This window comes from Rhipicephalus microplus, chromosome 6, assembly GCF_043290135.1.
Source record: "Rhipicephalus microplus isolate Deutch F79 chromosome 6, USDA_Rmic, whole genome shotgun sequence".
In the NCBI taxonomy this organism is placed as follows: domain Eukaryota; kingdom Metazoa; phylum Arthropoda; class Arachnida; order Ixodida; family Ixodidae; genus Rhipicephalus; species Rhipicephalus microplus.
In genome coordinates, this window is record NC_134705.1 from 125034596 (window position 1) to 125054236 (window position 19641).

Genomic DNA, 19641 nt, shown 5'->3' on the forward strand with positions numbered 1-19641 from the left:
TGCACACGCTTTCCGCACAGTTGTATTTAGAGAAACCTTCTCAGAAGGCAAGCATCGGCCCTGTGCACACTATTATCGAGTAATTCTATCAATTTCTTGTGAGTGCATGCGCAAACGTGCACATGAATCGGAAGAATCAGAGCGCATCAAGTGCGCTTCGTCAGCCGTTTTCAGAACTTCTAAATGTGCAGTGTAACGAAAACGTGGCTCACTAAAATAGCACGCACTTCTCGCTATCCGCGTCACAATCTTTCCTATCATTGTAGTCATCATCATCGCCGCTGTGAAGCATAGGTCCGCCTCCACAAAAGCCTTATAAAGCAGAGCAACTTGCTGGCACGTTCTGCGGTTCACCGCATCAATGTCGGCAAGACCAGTTCTCTCCGAAAAAAACCAGACAGCTCGGTTACTATGTTTAAGCTCACCGTTTTGCTGCTGCTCTGCACGGCTGTCTTCAGCGTGGAAGTGCAAGACTACTTCGAAAACTGCGTGCGTAGTTCGGGAAACCACTTCGTGCCGAACAAATGCATAATGGTAACTAAGAAAGACCTCCGGACCAAGAAAGCGGAGTACAGAATGTACGCTGTGGGTGCTCTGCGGAAGCACCATGAGTTGGACAAGAAATATTCGGACACAGTCTACAATGTGACACGTGCTGCATTGAAGGTAAGCGTTCCCCTTTCGATTGTACGCCAGCCCGCCTCGGTAGAGCAGTGGCTACAGTGCTTGTTTGCTGACCCGACGACAGCTGGTGCAATCCTTGGAGTGGCGATTGCATTTCGATCGAGGCGAAACGGCAGAGATCCCTGCAATGTCACCACCAGGTGGTCGAAACTTCTGGTGCTCTCCGCTATGGTGTACGTCATATCGTAGCCCCGCCGCGGTGGTCTAGTGGCTAAGCTACTCGGCTGCTAACCTGTAGGTCGTGGGATGAAATCCCGGCAGCGGCGGCTGCATTTTCGATGTAGGCGGGAATGTTGTAGGCACGTGTGCTCAGATTTCGGTGCACGTTAAACAACCCCAGGTGGTCGAAATTTCTGGAGCCCTCCACTACGGCGTCCCTCATAATCATATGGTGGTTTAGGGACGTTGAACCCCACATATCAATCGCTCAATCATATCGTAGTTTTACGGCGCGAAACTCCAAATATTGTCACAGTTTGATTGAATGTCTTGCAGTCGCAAGAGCAAATACCCACGTTTCATTTCTTAGAACTGTTCCTGGGTGCATATCGCGCTCGATGTGGTAGCTATGGTGTCGTTTTCTTGAGCACGCCACTTTATCATGAGCAGCCAAGAACGCAGCATTTCACCGTGGCCAAAAAAGGTCGCTTGTCAAGATTCAACTACGTACGCTAAAGGTATTGTTATGCGGTTGTTCGGACATGCAGAAACTTTTAGCCAACCGTTTGAACGTGAATTTATCGGCCTCATCCAAACGTAATTCTCAATAAAGAAGCTTTAGCAGCGTACGTAGCTGAAGAGTGTGCTAACTTTATTTTTCTGTAGGTAGGGGCGAAGGCGCGTACAGAAGACGGGATATTGGGAGGCATGCCACAGCCAAGCGGCGAGGAAGTTCTTGACCATTTGGTGTTACTGAACGAGCGCCTTTATCTAGGTACACGGTCGTATGACATTAGCCAGCAAAATAAATGCGGCCGTCAAGGCCGGAATTCGATCCCATTACTGAGTAGTCGAGCGCCATATCCATGCTTTACACCACTACGGTAGGTGACTTGCTAGGCTCTTTGTAGATATCAAGTAGGAGGTAGTCCTACAACATGTAGTTCTCATCATAGCTCTCATCGTATTTATTCTGCCTAGGCTGCCAACTGGACTCCTCGCTTTCATTGATTTGCAATCTGCTCTGTAACTTTTTTTCTGTATATTGCCATAGCTCTTTGCTCAGCTATGATTGATAACACCTGTTTCTTTCCATCTGTGCTTCAACTTCTTACCCTGAGCCGCATGGTACAAAAAGAATCAATTCAAACATATGCAATGCTGAATTGATAGTACAATGCTCGACTATTAATAAAGGCAAGTATGTTTTATTTTTATATTCTCAGCATATCGTGTTCTGAAGATTCAAATGTGCTTCGTACATGCTTCTTGCCACTGCATACATGATTGTAAAAATCTATTACCGTTCAATCCCGTCCATTTCTTGTTTTTCACTATTTATGTCGATCGCAGACCTAATGAGATGCTTCTTTTACTGTTATATATTGTGGTCAAGTAGCGCTCTTTTGGTGGTGCCAAAAGATACACTGGTAACAGGGACCTTCTTGGTTTTGTCGAAGTCTATTCTTGTCCCCGTTTAAAAGAATCGTACGTGTGGCCAATCCCCGAAACCTAATGTCCCAAAAACTCAGGTTTCTTCAGCTATCATATTTAAAACATCTTGAATTTACAGTGTGACCAATTTCTTGTTGACCACCAAAAAAGAATAAACCTTGTTCTAAGGCGTCGTCTCGGCGACCAGATGCGGAAGCGTGTCCTGCTGAATTAAATTGAGGAAGTCACGATTAACACTTCTCACCTCGTGAAACCATCGCACTAACTTCAGTATACGGGTTCGCTCCTCCGGTGTTTTCAGTGTTCATTATCCGCCGAGTTGATGGTGCGGACTGCACAGTTCTGCTGCATGGGCATATTTCAAGCAGTAGTATCAATGAAACGGTTCCTCTATATAGTTCGGTGCCAAAGTTATGGTGCCGGTTACAGCTACAAAGTGGCTGTAACCACGCTTACAAGGTGTGCTAGCATAACGTTATCAAGCTTGATCATCTTCATACTAACGTTTCTGCTTTTTTGGTTTTTCAAAGTACCCACGGCATGCTGATGAAGGGTGCACCCTTCGGTTGGAGTTCTTGACCGCGCCTGGTGACTGCAAAAACTCGAATTACTACTTCCCTAATATGTGTCCACCAGCGAACGACAAGGTAAGAAAACCTCTGGCACCAAGACGTTTATGCTGTAATTTTTGAACGCGCTCTGTAGATTTTCATTCCGATAGATGTTTTAAGCACACTATAAGCTGCTTTTCACCGTTCATGTCAATCACTCTCCGTATATGTATACATGTATTTGTTAAAGCCACGAAATAGGTAATCACGTCGAAAAACAGTAGACCTCTCACTCCACCGCCTGTGGCTTTAACCGCTGAGCTTTTACAGTGCTCGTACCTCAACTTTAAAACGTCGAGCTATTTATGTACGCCACCTACCGTTGGTGGTATGTCAATCTCGCGGAAAATATCGCCGTTTTCTCCGCAGTACTGGCGATATGGCGCAAAGGGGCCACGCAGCACCCCGCTCATCTCATCTGCCACGCATGCGCAACTCCTCCCTCCTCCACCACATAAAGAGAACAAATACACCCGTGTACGCTTATGCTGCGGTGCAGGGAGCATCATACGTGTTCAGCTTTCACTGAAACGATTGCGTTCATCTTACTGAGGGCACAAAGGTTACTTCACTCGCCGTAGTCCCCCCCTTTTTGAAAGAAGCACACATTCAAACCCAGCGAAGTAACAAATGAGCCTTGTTGATTCGGGCTCATCCAGCCTATACCTGTCAGTACGTTTTGGTGTTGATTTTGCTTGGGCAGCGTGTTATGTGAGAACTGGGAACGTTTTTAGATCGCTCTCGTCTTCTGTATTTTTGTGCGTCGTTTCTGCGTGAACAGCATGCTGCACATTTCGATTTGCTTGCCATTCTTCTTGTAGCAGTACAATTTGTCATATCGCACTCATTGCTGTGCCACTGCATTGATATTGGCTGTTTCCTTCATACCATCCAATTTAACGCCGACAAATTGTATATTCATATGAACATTTTCTAACGAGCCATACAATTCCTCTCTGTATACCGCCTAGCTCTTTAGAAACGGCACGTCCCCTAGTAGTAGGTGATCAAAGTTGGTCACTCAGTTGTCAGAATAACTAGCCGAAACCCTAGTACCTTAGTTCTCTCAAACATGAAGTTAGACGAAGCATTTGATTAGTTGTGAATGCTGAAATATTAATGCAAGCAGCCGCTGCCTAAGCGTCAGTGCACCAATTTCCTACGACAAGAGAGGCTAAAGAAGCAGCAGCGACAAGCAAGGTACGTAGGCGCGGGCGGCCGCTGAGGAATTAGGGTTAAATGACGAGACCAGCGTGTTGAGAAGGCGGACACAAATAGGTCGAGAAGCTTTGGGTGAAAAGCGGTTCAGATTGTATTGCCAGCGTCCGCAGCACGGGTATTTCTGAGAGCGGCAATTGAAGCATTGCTGTGCGTGGAGGGAACACAAGGGCGACACAATTTTTATGTTTTACAAATGAAATTTACTTCCCGAAAAATGATTATGTGGGGGAAATGGTTAAAGAATCCATGAAAGCCTAAATTATTCAAACATTTTTTTCTAAGCACCCTCTGCTAGAGCACATCCCGTAACTATATTCAGTGTAGATACAGCCCCTGCTGGCGTGGAAAGATGCACCTCGTAAAGCTCGTCTGTGATGACGCGGCCTTTCCTGCGTTCTGGTGTTCCGCACCTGCATGCGTTATCTGAACTACTGCGGTGGGATTTTTTTTTGCCATGGGCCAAGTTGTGAGCTGCGTTTCGTCGTTGGAGATCATGTTGAGTACGGTGTCCAACCGGCGGCGGGACGAGGCGGACAACACGCCGGGCATGCGCCTCTGTAGCAGCTGAAGCGATATGCTGTGCTAGGACCTAATAGCAACAAAGTAACGCCAGGCGACCCATGCCTTTTGTACGAGACACCAAGAACTGCGCTTGTTCGATTTTCGTGTATCGGTATTGCTGTGCGGCTCGGTTTTCATTGGGCCTACTATTACTCCTGTTATCGTTGATCAGATCGCTAAGGTACCCAGTGCGCTACTATTTGCATATCTTCATACGTTGCACGTCACGATAATTTGTGCGAGCGTGATTTGAAAAGTAGCACACGTAAGTCCAGGCATTTTTCGTATACTTATTGCCCTACTTGGTGCTCGGTGTGGGAAGTGTTAAATCTCGTTATGGTGACCATTGAAAAAGGTAATTGTTACTTTGACGTTCCTAAGTGCTCTTTCTTGCGGGAGCTGAATAACACAATCAATTACATTTTAAGGAACATGCGTGTGTGTAAAACAAATCAACAACGCTGCAAATGTGGAAGGTACGCTGCTGGTTTGTTTAATACATCTGTGGAAGATTTATTGAGTGCTGAATAAAAATGTCAAGAATAAGTTTACAACTGAAAGCAAGGAGCACTACGCGGCGGTTTGACACTCTCAAGTCTGATGGTTAACATTGGTTTAGCTGGCGTTGTTTAATGCTCATTCGTAATAGACTTGACGTGCCTGGAGTTCTGGGGCCTATAAAAAGTACATTTAGATTACACCTCGCGCAAATGACCAGAAAAGACGTCACTCTTTGACCGCATCTTCCGTAATATGTTTGACTTTTAGTTCCGTCGAAAGTGTTCCTCCTCACGCAGGTGGCGCTAAGCCCCACGGGCAGCTGATGAGCTTCTGTTTCCTGGACGCATGGGCTTCTGTGAGAGCTTCGCAACAGGCTACCTTTGCATTGATGAGGCCATTGAGCAACGCCTCAATCTACACTTGCGCGATCTACAACATCGTATCTTGTTACGCAGACCAAATAATGTTGCCAAGAACGCCATGATGAAAGCGCTTATAATTTACAATAAACGAGCATTTTAGAACTTGGCATTGTCTAATCCGGCTATCTCAAAAGCGTGTATTCAGCTTTTTTGATGAGGTGAAGGCTGCTGAGGGCTGCGTTCAGTGTAATTTGACTAGTGCCAATAGAGCACGGCCAACATAAGAAACCCACTTGTTCCCTTGTGCATCCGCCTATGACCATTCGAAGATGAAAGGCATCTTCTTTTTTTTATCGGCGTACTCATCCAGTTCCGCCGCTCTCCGGGTGCTTTTCATACATAAGTGGTTATGCAGCGCCTCCGAGATCTTGTGATGCAGTCAGGTGACGTCAGTTGAAATGAGAGCATAGACCCATGATGACTTCACAAATTCAAGCAACAATCAACGTCATCACGTCATTATGTTCACATCAATAATGCCAGCGCCTACAGAAAACACTGAAGTGGGACGCCTGCGCCATTCTCGGGTTTGACGAGGTATCTAAGGGATTTACTTTAAAGACACACCACAGGTCTGTGACCATCTGATGATATTCATGGCTCTGTCTGCATTTGGGTGATAAGTTAGCGCTATGTCTGTAAAGTGTGATAGCGGAGTAACCGTACTCTTGGATTGTGAGCCGCATGATTTGGTTGGCGAGCAGCCTGTATGCACTGGAATATGAGCATTCACGTAAGGTGTTCATCACCGAGAAAACAGGCTATACGTTATTTTGCGGGAAGTAGCACAACTGCATTCAGATACCCAATTCCGACAGTTTCTAAAGGATGAGTTGCGAAACTTCATGACCCCTACGCTGTGGTGTTGAAATTCTTTGTTTTACATGACAAGCTGCTCGCATGCTCACTTCAGCCTTGCTTGTCAGGTCTACATGTACGTTGATGACACCTGGTCATCAAAGTAAATGCAGAGTCTGTCTTACTAACAAATTAATGATCAACCAGCACACTTTGTCGGTAACCTAAGCTTTCAAGGTTTCTATTCATCTTTGCCTTCGTCCTCATGATCATCAACACCTTCTCTCTATTTTCTTTACCATCCCTTTTACTTAACGTTCATTTGCACGCCAGAAAAATTTATTCAGGTAGACATTTCAGCTTCCCTCTCGTGATAAAATTCTCTCAGTACCTTGCGTCGATGAAATAACGAAGTTAGCTTGAATAACCATATCCCTCTTAAGCTACATAGGTTTTGTTGGTATACTAAGCGTTATACGCGGAGATATCAGCCACTGTACTCACGTCAACCAATGTTTTTGTCTATTCAGGCTCCCCGGCATATCAGTCTTGAATTCCTTCATGTGTATATTGGGATAAGGGTGAACAGTGGAAGTGCCTCAGGCAGGCTGGCTGACGTTTTGATACGAGGACATACTTTTCTCAAAGGCATCTTGTTTTCTTTGGCGTGTTCGTTGTAATGGGGTTACTAGTGAGTACATGAACAAGAAAACACACGACAAACACTTGTATGTTTTCTCGTTCAAGTATTCACTACTAACACGCCAAGGACAACAAGGCGCCTTTGACAAAGGTAGGTCCTTCTATCGAAATGTCGGCCAGCCTGTCTAAAGACACTTTCACTGTTCACTCTGATTACCCCACTATAGGTGTTTCCATCTGTCAGCTCTAAACTAGATTTTGGATTTTCACGTGTAAATTGTTGCGCTAAATCTGTCATAGCAACTCCTTTCGTGAAAAAAAGCATAGGCTACCGTTCGTCGAGGTCATTCCGTTCCGGAGTTTGCGCAAGCTTTGTTAATCACGCTTGCGTCGTTTTTAGTAAGTTCGATATGCCTTGGAAGGTTGTTCCTTCGTGTTACGAACCATTGTTCTCGGTCTTTACCAACTCTATTTCTGTTTTCCTTTCAGATAACCAGGGTATGCCAAGCACAACTCTTCCTGTACGGCACCGTCTATCTAGTCGAGCGTTCATGGTGCGAGCATGTCAACGAAGTGCGTATCTGTTTACTTAGAGCAACGTATAGTTTGGCGAAGTTGCTCTTAATTTGCTTTTACTCTTGTTCGTATTTTAGTGTTGTCGGTCGCATAAAAAAGATGGTCGCCTTAAATTTTTTTCTATGCAAAGTTTTGAGAGGAAATCTTAGATATGAGTGTAGACCGCACACTCTCCAGCGATAACGAGGCGCGGTGAGTGCAACAATATATTGTGTTTTATGCTGTTACAATTTCTTCCCTAAAACAACACATTTAGCTGAACAGTATCATAGTTGTCCCATTTTTGTCCTGATTTATTTAGCAAATATCCCAGGAGTTTTGTTTCTAGTTCTGACTTTTCCTTTCGTGTTTTTTCCTGAGCGCGGCTTATATTTTTTTTTTTGGCAAACTCATAACTCGGGTATCTCGTTTAGCACTTTCTGAATCGAAAATGTGAAATTGATCATCTCAAATAGTTTCTTGCACATTGTATTTTATCACCGCAACTTCGTAAATGGGTCTTTCTTTTTTATCGTGATGATACTTGTTTGAGATACATATTTGACATTCCTTGTACTCCTTAGTTTATTTACGCGGCACCCCCCCCCCCCCCCCACCTTTCAGTTTGCACTACTCGACTGCTGACACACATGGGGGGAGGGGAGGGGGATCAAATCCCGCAAAGGTGGGGGCATTTTTTTTTTGTATGGAAGCGGAATGCTTGAAACTTGTGTACTTAGATTCAGGTTCGCGTTAAAGAACACTACGTGGTGAAAATTTCCAACCCCCTCCCCTCTTGTGTGACGTCTTCAATAATCATGTTGTGGCTTTCTGAAGAAAAAACACATTAGCGTTTATTTTCAAATCACGGTACCTGCATTATGTTTAACGACGCCTTTACGCAATTTTTCGTTTCAGGCTGGCCATCATGTGAAGCCCGACTCCTCATCTGTGACACCCTGAAGCGCGCATGCGCAAGGTGAGAGAGCCGCAGACATGACAAATAAAGTTTCAAAAATGTATCTGGTGTTGACCTCTTTCATAACTCCATGCACCTGAGGGTGGGCATTTCGTCAGATGCGGTATGAAAAGTCCCACGATAGGAAACGCTATGTTTGGGGCAACGAGGTGTAACTCTGTACATGAGCGTCTGAGTGTCCGTGTGTGGTTCTAGACGGCTGCATCTTATTATCTCATCAATTTCTACGAATGGATACTGCTGTTTTATTTGTTCTAAAGGCACTGTAGTTGGCGTCGTAATGATTAACTGGTGCGAGAAATGATCTAAGGCAGTTGCCGCAGGTCCATGCCGCTCGGACTGCAAGAACCGATGGCGACGAAAACAGGTTGTCAGAGCTACAGTGCTCTACTTTAACGTTACGTCAGCGTTAGTAACATCCTCGCCGACAAGAAAACTGCGGCCCCTACGGCAAATGATAAGGGCACTTAAGTGCGAGTCTCAAGCGGCCATCGATGAGCGCATTCATCTAATTTACGTTATACTTCAGTCGAAACGCTAGCTAAAGCGAGACAAGGCAGTATCCTTACCACCCAGAAAATCGTTACGTTTTTCTCTTCGGGGTGATCTCCCATAGGAAAAAAGCGGACTACGTTATACGGTTCTTAGCAAATCATTTCGCATCACATGAAAGTGGCGTTTTTTTTTTCTCGTTACTCGTCACTGTGGAAAAGGTCACTTGGAGTTGCGCATTTTCGTGAGCGAATTTTTTGCATATACATTTCCTGGTGTTTGACGCGACATGCAGTTGGGTATGCCGATACGCCACAACTGCACTGCCAGCCGTGGACTTTAGCTCGGCAAAAGACACTTCTTACTGTGGCTTAACTAGCGCTATTGCCGCCATTCTGTGTCATAACCGGGGTTCATTCCTGCGGGGTTCATTCCAATCACTTCGTGCCCCGGACCCTTGCCAGCTATATACTACCTTCAAAATGTAGGCAGATCTGGTGATGTCCGTGACGAAAACCGTTTCCACGCGCCTATAACAATTATTCATCGTACGGCGAAATATTTTACATGCAAATGCGCCGCATTTTCACATGGCTAGAGTATTCACGATGATGATGACATCGACAAATGCATGGGGCACGTGTTTGCTTACATCCCTGCTATCCCAGTGTCCTCGACGTACCTTTCAGTCTTCATCACGGTATAGCCTCGTTTGTGACAGAATAAAACACGGTACCTCTGAAACCACTCTTAGCATGGGCCGTAGTGTTTTCTGCGGCTACTTAAACGTGGCGGCATGTTGCATTTCGCGTAAAATGCACTTGGCACGTCTTTTTACGAAAAGCTTCTGTTGCTTTCTCATTAGCGATTCAAGCAGTAGAGCATACCATCGCAGCTTTTAGCTACGGACAAATTTCATGTTGCTGTTCTCTCATTTGGACCTATAGCCAGCCTTATCATGAATACCTTGATGCCATAATTTCTAAACTAGGCTGGCTAGATAGTCTCACCGAAGTTACACTAATATACCCAAAGCACATGTCTCATGACACCCTATTCCCGACGCCCATTGAAGTCTACTGCTGTCGGTGAACGCCACTAGTTGAACTTAAGCGCTGTAGCGTCACTCGGCCTTCTCTTAATGTGCTGCCACGATAACGACGATATCGACTTCTCTCGCGCAGTGTATAGGAACGGAGCTATGGCAGCAAAAATTGCTTCTGTTGGTCGCAGGCAAAAGTTCATGCACTTAAAGCCGATGCCAAGCCTCGCTTGGTTGCACCCACCGCAGACCACCTGTGGCGCTGTTTGTGATGTCAAATAGTCTACTCCTCTCAGAGAAGACCACTAATTGGAGAAACACTCCGTGTGAAAACCACCAGTACTAGTCTGAGAAGGGGAGTGAAGTCAGCGTACAATGTTTTGCTTGATCGTGTTGCGATGGCAGTATCTTTTTTCTTAAAATACATGGCACTTTACTGAATATATCCCAAATACAGATAAAAATATAGACGTATCGCGGTACACATACAAGATATACAAAGAGTATCTTACGTAGTATCTAAGATATAAGTATTTTCAATACTGCCCCATCGTGCGTGCGTCTGCCTTCTCTGGGAATCTCGTAAGTTATTCTGAATAACCAGGGGCTATCCTGCCTGTGTCCCGGTTTATGTTCACTTCTTATTGATTTCAACTATGATATCCTTAACCCCGCTTTGATCCTTGACATACTCTGCTCTATTCTTGTCTCCTAAGGTTACACCTCTTATTTTCATTTCCATCGCTGCTAGCGTCATCCTCAATTTAAATCAACCAGAGTGACATTGCGGGGTTGTTGGTGATAAATTTTAAAGAATTTTTTGTGTAGCGCTAGGAGAAATACGGAAACAGGGATGGGTAGAGGGACAAGACAGAGAGAGGGCTAATAGCTACAACATGTTTATTTCTAAAATCAGACCACCTTTAGTTCATAATCGTCAGGCAGACATATAAGCACGAGAAAACACTCAGATAAATGCGCGACTATGTCATCTGCCTAAAATAAATCGTAACAGATAATACCATGTGTTACCTCATACGCAGGAAACCGAGCTCCTTGGTTGGAGATGCTATCGAAGCCTTGCTAATACAGACGTCGCCAAGAGCGTCAATAAGTCCGGATTCTACGGTCAAACAAGTCATCTCACATTTTTGTCGATCAACAATGACTGCAATTGCGAACAAAGGCCGGACACAACATGCATGAATGTGGAGAGCGAGAAAACCATCCGGCGGCAGTTTATTCAATTTGTAATTGTGCTCTCACAGTCGCTTATTCACACAAACTGGTTTGGCCGACTTATTGTTTTCCCTGCGGGAACAGAACGTGGTAAATAACAAAGGATTTGCACTCAACAAATTTGTGTGCATGCATTTTTCTGCACCAGAGCCTTTTCCCTCGAGAAGAATTTGCCATAATGCACAATTCCGAAATTATTTAGGCACTGAAAATACCCCCCTAATATTATCCCGAAACGACACCTTTTCTTTTGTGGTGACAGATGGTGAACATATGAAACAATGACTGTGCGTCTCAATTTCGCTCATCGTGAGTGTTAGGTTAGCTTGAGTGTTTCATTATTGAAGTCGGACATGTTGACGCTCTTGGCGATAATCCTATTAACAAGCATTCGATAACATTGTCAAGCAAGAAGCTTGGTTTCCTGCGTACGTAGTGATGAATGGTATGATCTGTTACGATTTATTTTATTTTAAGCATATGACATAGCCCCACCTTTATCTGAGTGATCACACGTGCTTATCTGTCTCACGACTACGTCTTAAAAGTGGTGAGTTTAAAAACAAACAAAATGTTGCTAGTAGCACTCTGTCTTGTCCGGCTATCCCTTCCTGCTTCCCTATTTCACCTAGCGCTACAAAACATTCTTTCAAATCTCAATTTAGGTTCAGCTTATATTCAAGCCCCACGTTTATGCTCCGTTTAGGTAAGTACCGGCAAGATGCAGCTGTTATATACCTTTCTTTTGAGAGTGAGTGGTAGACCATCATTCATGATTTGACAATGCCTGCCGAATGTGATCCAACCCATGTTTATTTTCCTATATATTTTACTTTCATGGTTGAACTCCGCGGTTCTTAAGTCTACTAAGTAGACATATTCCTTTGGAACTTCCAGCGTTTCTCCGCCTACTGCAAATAACTGTTTCTTGTCGAGACGGTTGCACATTACTTTGTTTTCATTCATATTAACTTTCAAGCCTACTCTTCTGCTGTCTGTGTCCAGTTCAGTAATCATGACCTGTGATTAATCCCCTCAGTTACTCATAAAGGCAATGTCATCAGCAAATCACTGGTTAAAAAGATACAGTTCATTAACTCTTATTCCTAACTCTCTCCAATTTAGGGCCCTGAAAACCTCCTGTAAACAAGCGGTTAAGAGCTCTGGCGGCATAGTGTATGTCTGTCTACACTCTCTTTTTTTTTGGGATTCTGCCACTTTCTTTAGGGAGAACTAGGGTGGCTGAGAATCCGCTGTTAATTTCCTCCAGTATGTTTATGTAGCGTTCATCGATTTGCTGACTCCGTAGTGCCTGCATTACTGCTGATGGCTCGACTGAGTCAAACGCCTCCTCGTAATCTATGAAGGTTATGTATAGGGGTCGGTTGTATTCAGTGCCTTTCTGTCACCTGATTTATAACATGAATAGGGTCTATTGTGGGTAGCATACACGAAAGCTTGTCTGGTATTTTGTTTGATATAACTCTAATGCCCCACCAATCCTATTATCTATTGATTTTGTAACTAGTTTGTAGATAACGCACAGTAAGCTGATCGGCCTGTAATTTTTTAAGTCTTTGGCGTCTCCATTCTTATGAATTAGGATGATATGGCGTTCTTTCAAGATTTGGTACTCGTCCCGTCAAGGAACACTTCGTTTATAAGGTGGTCAGTTTTTGTAACAAAATTTCTTCACCATCTTTCAGTCAATTCATTGTTATGTTATCCTCGCCGGAGGCTTTGCTTCTTTGTATGCCTTCTAGGCCTTTTATTACTTCCCTATTGTTACTGGTAGGCCATCGAATTTCTGTGAACTCTTATTGCTTAGTAGGTCAGTAGTACTCACCTGAATTGGAAGTGTGCTACTACAAAGTTAGTAACTGCATCAGCCACATAAAAACTTGGTTAACTCTACTCGGTTGCCGTTATCTGCGTTGCGATTCCAATGACACTATTGCCAAAACACACACACACAAATATATATATATATATATATATATATATATATATATATATAAGAAAAAGAGGTGTAAACCTAAGGGCTCGTTTTTCCGTGTTTTAACACAATATTAATGAGATCTAACAGACAGTAATGCCAAGGAATGTACAGGGGAAGTTATTAGAACCAATGGAATGTAAATAAGATACGAAGAAAGAAAAGTGAATGAAAAAATAACCAGCCCTTCTGCTCACGGCTGGTTATTTTTTCATCCACTTTTCTTTCTTCTTATTTACATTCCATTGGTTCTAATAACTTCCCCTGTACATTCCTTGGCAATAATGTCTGTTATATCTCATATATATATATATATATATATATATATATATATATATATATATATATATATTTATATATATATATATTCTTATTTATTTATTTAGGTATGCATGGTGATTGAGTGGCCGTAGCGTCGCAAGTAGTCAAGTAGATCCTCCGTGAGCGGTCACAACATGGTTTATTTCGACGTTTCGGCCTAGAGCCTGGCCTTCATCAGGATTCCTGATGAATGAACCCTAAAGAAGGCCAGACTCGTGACCGAAACGTTGATATAAACCACGTTGTGACCGCTCACGGAAGATCTATTTGACCATATATATATATATATATATATATATATATATATATATATATATATATATATATATATATCATCATCATCATCAGCCTGACTACGTCCACTGCAGGACAAAGGCCTCTCCCATGTTCCGCCAGTTAACCCGGTCCTGTGCTTGCTGCTTCCAATTTATACCCGCAAACTTCTTAATCTCATCTGCCCACCTAACCTTCTGTCTCCCCCTAACCCGCTTCCCTTCTCTGGGAATCCAGTCAGTTACCCTTAATGACCAGCGGTTATCCTGTCTACGCGCTACATGCCCTGCCCATGTCCATTTCATCGTCATGCAAACACTGCGGAATCAGGGCGTAGATGAAGTATATATAAACATTCTGGAAGAAATCTACAGGGGATCAACTGCTACCATAGTGCTTCATAGAGAAAGCAACAGAATACCAATCAAGAAGGGTGTAAGGCAGGGGGACACAATTTCCCCAATGCTGTTTACCGCGTGCTTACAGGAGGTTTTCAGAAGCCTAGAATGGGAACAGTTAGGGATAAGAGTCAATGGAGAATACCTTAGTAACCTGCGCTTCGCCGATGACATTGCATTGCTGAGTAACTCGGGGGACGAATTGCAACCCATGATTACGGAGTTAGACAAGGAGAGCAGAAAAGTGGGTCTTAAAATTAATCTGCAGAAAACGAAAGTAATGTACAACAACCTCGGCAAAGAGCAGCGCTTCGAGATAGGTAATACTGCACTTGAAGTTGTAAAAGACTATGTCTACTTAGGGCAGGTAATAACCGCAGAGCCGAACCACGAGATTGAAGTAACTAGAAGAATAAGAATGTGGTGGAGCACATTCGGCAAGCACTCTCAAATTATGACAGGTAGATTGCCACTATCCCTCAAGAGGAAGGTATATAACAGCTGTATCTTGCCGGTACTTAGCTACGGAGCAGAAACCTGGAGACTTACAAAGAGGGTTCAGCTTAAATTGAGGACGACGCAGCGAGCAATGGAAAGAAAAATGGTAGGTGTAACCTTAAGAGACAAGAAGAGAGCAGAGTGGATTAGGGAACAAACGGGGGTGAAGGATATCATAGCTGAAATCAAGAAGAAGAAATGGACATGGGCAGGGCATATATATATATATATATATATATAAATTTTGGCAGTTAACTACTTTACTTCAACTAGCTGCTGCGGTGAATGTACATCACAAAAAAGAACACACACGTCAGTACAAGTTTGAAATGGCATGAAGTTGAGTTTGTGGCTACTTTTTGTGGGTATCAATCTACCGGGAGACCCATAGTCTCTTGAGTATGTGTAGCGTGGAATGTTAACAAAAATATGGAGCCATTTCAGCAGTCGTGAGCGTGTATCATAGCCAAGGGCAGTAGACCTCACGCAGCAAATTGGCCAGAAGGTAAGACATTCTAGTCGTAATGACGGAAAACATCATGGGTAGTCTTCTTTCTACGAATTCTGCTGATTTAATCTGGAATACTTTGTAAAAATTCCACACATGCTAATATATTCTCCTAATACAGCATTTCGCTTGATGAATTCTCTCGTATAAAACTATAAAAAAACGCTTGTGCTCACAGTACACTTAACCATTTGCACGCTTAAGTTTCCTGTCTCTGTCTATTAATTAAGACCCAATAATATGGGTGTTTCACAAACCAAAATACACTTGTCATAGGTGCTACTATTTGTCAAAATACCCTTATTGTAAGGTGTTGGCTAACAGACACGAAAAGCCCCCTTAAGGATGAAAATTCGTTTACTGTGAATCTACGGCCTATCTGCAAGACATTCAGTGCTCGCATGGACTCTAAACGCCATACTCTTTTTGGGCTGTTAAAAACACTATCAGGACAATTGTGCTTGAAGAACTATAATAGGTGACCTCACGCATTCAGCGAATTATGATAAAGTAGCATCCCGAGTACGATGGCCGAAGCATAAGAAGCAAACCGGACTAGCGCTGACTTTCAACTTGTATTAGAAAAGAATCAATAAATCATTTGTGAAGTCTAGATATTTATCGCTCTTTTCTTAATAAAACACTACAGTTGAGACTTGGCAGTAGTCCTGTTTGCTTCTTCCGTTTCTCCCATCGTTGCTTCGCGTGCTGCCCTTTACGCATGATAATTATGTCCAACTCGCTCGAATTACCATTCGATTGAAGTAATGTACACCTCCCCATTACAAATGTACATGCACTGTACGTGTAGATGTTGTCGGGAGTCTGTAGAGCAGCGTCTTCAGCACGGCTAAAGCTTAACACAAAACAAAAATAATATTGTCACCATTTCATCCTGTATTATCGCATTTACTCATTGAAGTATTTTGTTTGCCACTCTAGGTGAACTGGAAGTGTTTGGCAATCATCTACCATAATCCTCGGATGAGCACCACCGAAGTGACGTACTGCGCGTGTTCCTGCGCTACAAATTGAAGTCCGAATGTCATCATTGTACAATAACAATAATAATATAATATTGCTGTTATTCGAAACATTATTCTTCATTACCAACTTCTCAAGACAGAAGCACATATATCAGGCCTGCCAAAGCCACATATGACTTTAGCCTAAAGGTAGGAAGGCCAAAGACAAGTAACATTTGCCGTCAGCTTCACACAAGGTACACTTCATTAGTAAACAGGACACAAATAGTGCCTGATGAACCAAATCTGGTGTGGCGTCTTTTTTTTAGATTCAAAGCATCTCTTGCTCATGACTGTGTCTCGTAGCGTCAGCGTTCGCGCTCCCATTGCGCATGCGCAACTTCTTTCCTCTCCCACGCTTGTCCCTCTCGCCTTGCAACGCTGACACGGGCAGCGTCTGCCAGTGTAGCGTGCTCGGACGTGCTAGACGAGGAAGTTGTCTGTGTGAGTTCTCGCCGTTCCTGGGTAGATTAGAAATGCTACTCACCTGTGGCACATACCCTCATACCAGTGGTGCATATCTTCCCGCATGTACGTGCCGCTGTATGGCGGAAACTGTTTAACGACGCATGCGCAGGAATTGTGACATTATTTTAGATGCGGAGCATCTTATACTCGCGCCTCGTAGTGCGCCGTCCGCGCCGTCCGCGCCGTCAGCACCGCTTCTCGAACATTCGACAGCTGACGCGCGCGCATGCGCCGTCGCGCCATCGCCCACTCTTCCACCATCTGTGCATCCCTTCCTCCTCTACACACCGCGCGCGCTTCACTCCTCCACCATCTGTGCACCCTTCCTCCTCTACACACCGCGTTCGACATCTACAATTCTCCTGATTCTCCAGTGGACGCGCATGTGGCGTCGCGCTTCGAGAACATTCAACAGCTGACAGTGCATGCGCCGTCGTGCTGTATATATACTCAAGGTCGGCGCTCGCTCGCTCAGTTGCCGCTCGTCGGTTGGTTTGTACGGCGCGTCGACGTCCAAGGTCGCGGTGAAATGAATTCAACGAATCCACAAACACAATGATCGACGTCCCTTCGACCAGCGCCGCCCTTTCGCATACGTGTGTACGTGTTCACTCATTTAACACCCCCTCCTACAACCACGTTAACCAATTTAGCCATCGACCCAAGTAAGTCGCAATTTAACACCCCATTTCACAACCACGTTAACCAATTTAGCCATCGACCCAAGTAAGTCGCACTTTAACACCCCGTTAACCAATTATATGGTCCGCATCCTCCTCAGTGTTCCCCCGAGGGAAGCTGCGGGCAATTTTTTTCTCATGACTAGCGAGTCGTATTCGCCAGACCATGTTAGTCTCACCTACTATTTTTGGCTGACCACAAGTTAAGCGGGTGATCACAAAAGCCACGATACGTAGGTGGCTAGATATATAGATGCGTTGCTGGACGCCAAAAGTGATTGCAGTACGCAAACAATTCAAAACCTTTATTAATCATCTTTTTAAATGCGAAGCATTGATTTTCGAACTTCGGAGACTTTGAGCGTATCTATCTATCTATCTATCTATCTATCTATCTATCTATCTATCTATCTATCTATCTATCTATCTATCTATCTATCTATCTATCTATCTATCTAGCCGCTTACGTTTGGGAGCTCTCGTTGTCACCCCATTTACTTCGCGTGAACCAAAATAAGCATGAGAGGGTAATATGTTGCGACGAATACGATGCGCTTCAAAAGGCATGAATAGTGCCACAATACCTCGTCAAACAATTCCCGCTAGATAGCGGCACATAAACCCACGGGCGGGTATGTGCTACTGGTATGCGAATTTGTGCCACAAATGATTGACACTTGGTATCTGCTCAGGAACGACGAGAACACACATGGGCAATTTTAACACGCGAGCGTTAAGAAATACCCGACGTTGGTGGCATCAACGCGACGAGTCCCAGCTAAAATCGAACCCAAGCCTTCTAGATGCCAATGAGCCATTTTATCACAGAGTTATGTCAGGTCTCGGATTCACCTTTAAAATAGACGATAATCTTCGATAAACGTTAATAGTGGTTTCAGTGCTCCCTACTCAATCTTATAAACATTACATGTGTACTATTTCGATACAGCTTTCACGTCGGGTTAATGACAGATGTGGTTAGTTGCCATGCGCTGAAGTTAATTTATGTAGCAGTGTCAAGGGCAAGCATCCTCGCTGGCATCAGCACTTCATATCAGCTTCTGGTGTTTCTAATATGCATGTTCCAGTTGGCATTGTTGCGCAAGTGCAAACAACTGGTTGTATAAACATCCGACACTCTTCTACGTATATCTGTGTGCCCGAAATTTGTACATATTCTAGCGTCATTGAAGACGTGTTGCTCAATAAAAAAAATTGCAACATGGTCAGCTTTCTTCCGCATGCTTCTTATAACGTGGATTCCCCGGTATGTGGGACTGCCGAATTTTAGATCCTAAAAATTTGACCCTTAGGCACAATAAATGAGGGGGTATAAAAGGAACGCTGTAAATGTTTCTGTCATAGGAACCAGAATAACACAAAAGTGACAAGTTTATTCACAAAGAAGTCGAATGTTTGTAGTGCATGCACTGTATCGCCACGAGGGCGAATGGATGAATGCTAAATCAGGAAATTGTAATTGTTACGTAAAGAAAGGCAAGCAGATCTAAACTTTCTCTGCGCTGCTGAAGCAAAAAAAAAACCACATTAATAGAACATCCACAGGACAAGAGCCTTCCTCCTTCCTTCCTACCTCCCGCCCTTTTCTACTCGACACTCAAAGCAGCTGCTCAAACACAAAGGAGGAAGCACGAAACCAATGCACAAGTATGCACAGGATGAGAGTGAACTAACAACTGTCACAGTTGATATTTGTGTAAAAGTTTTCACAGCGCCCTACTTTCGCAAACGCGGCCGCTGCAGTAAGTGAACTTTGTGCCTCTTGTAGCTTCAACGCAAACTTGCCGTAAAAGCACATTACGTACTAACCATTCCCAACACGAGATGATTGGGTGCGTACTTCTCCACGCATGTGGCGACGACGTCCTCTAGAGCACGCCCTTCGCGCCTTCTCATTAATGATAACGAGAACATGTTGAAGTGCCCCCGATCTCATTGCACCGCCAACGGTAAATTATATATCGTCTGTTGTAGTGGGACAAGTGCATGGCAGGTGGCACAGGTCATGAAAAAAAAAGTACACACACTGTCTTTTTTCTAAAGCACGCTTAACCAACACGTTTTGTCAAGAGCCCTGCTGCTCTACGACCAA

The 19641-nt window shown here is 43.9% G+C and overlaps 1 protein-coding gene across 1 annotated transcript; it reads left to right on the plus strand.

Moving 5' to 3' along the window:
* Positions 1-297: 297 nt before the first annotated feature.
* Positions 298-8631, plus strand: LOC119168013 (uncharacterized). The gene is made up of 4 exons (XM_037419465.2): positions 298-666; positions 2829-2945; positions 7544-7627; positions 8528-8631. Exons 1-4 carry the CDS (start codon positions 412-414, stop codon positions 8570-8572), a joined length of 501 nt encoding a protein of 166 aa, XP_037275362.2. The 5' UTR covers positions 298-411; the 3' UTR covers positions 8573-8631.
* The last annotated feature ends 11010 nt before the right edge of the window (positions 8632-19641 follow it).

Bases quoted from the DNA above. Each gene is read 5' to 3' on its own strand.
- LOC119168013 (XM_037419465.2), top strand. From the start codon at position 412: ATGTTTAAGCTCACCGTTTTGCTGCTGCTCTGCACGGCTGTCTTCAGC. The intron at 667-2,828 runs GTAAGCGTTCCC...GGTTTTTCAAAG, and splicing joins TGACACGTGCTGCATTGAAG to TACCCACGGCATGCTGATGA. The intron at 2,946-7,543 runs GTAAGAAAACCT...TTTTCCTTTCAG, and splicing joins GTCCACCAGCGAACGACAAG to ATAACCAGGGTATGCCAAGC.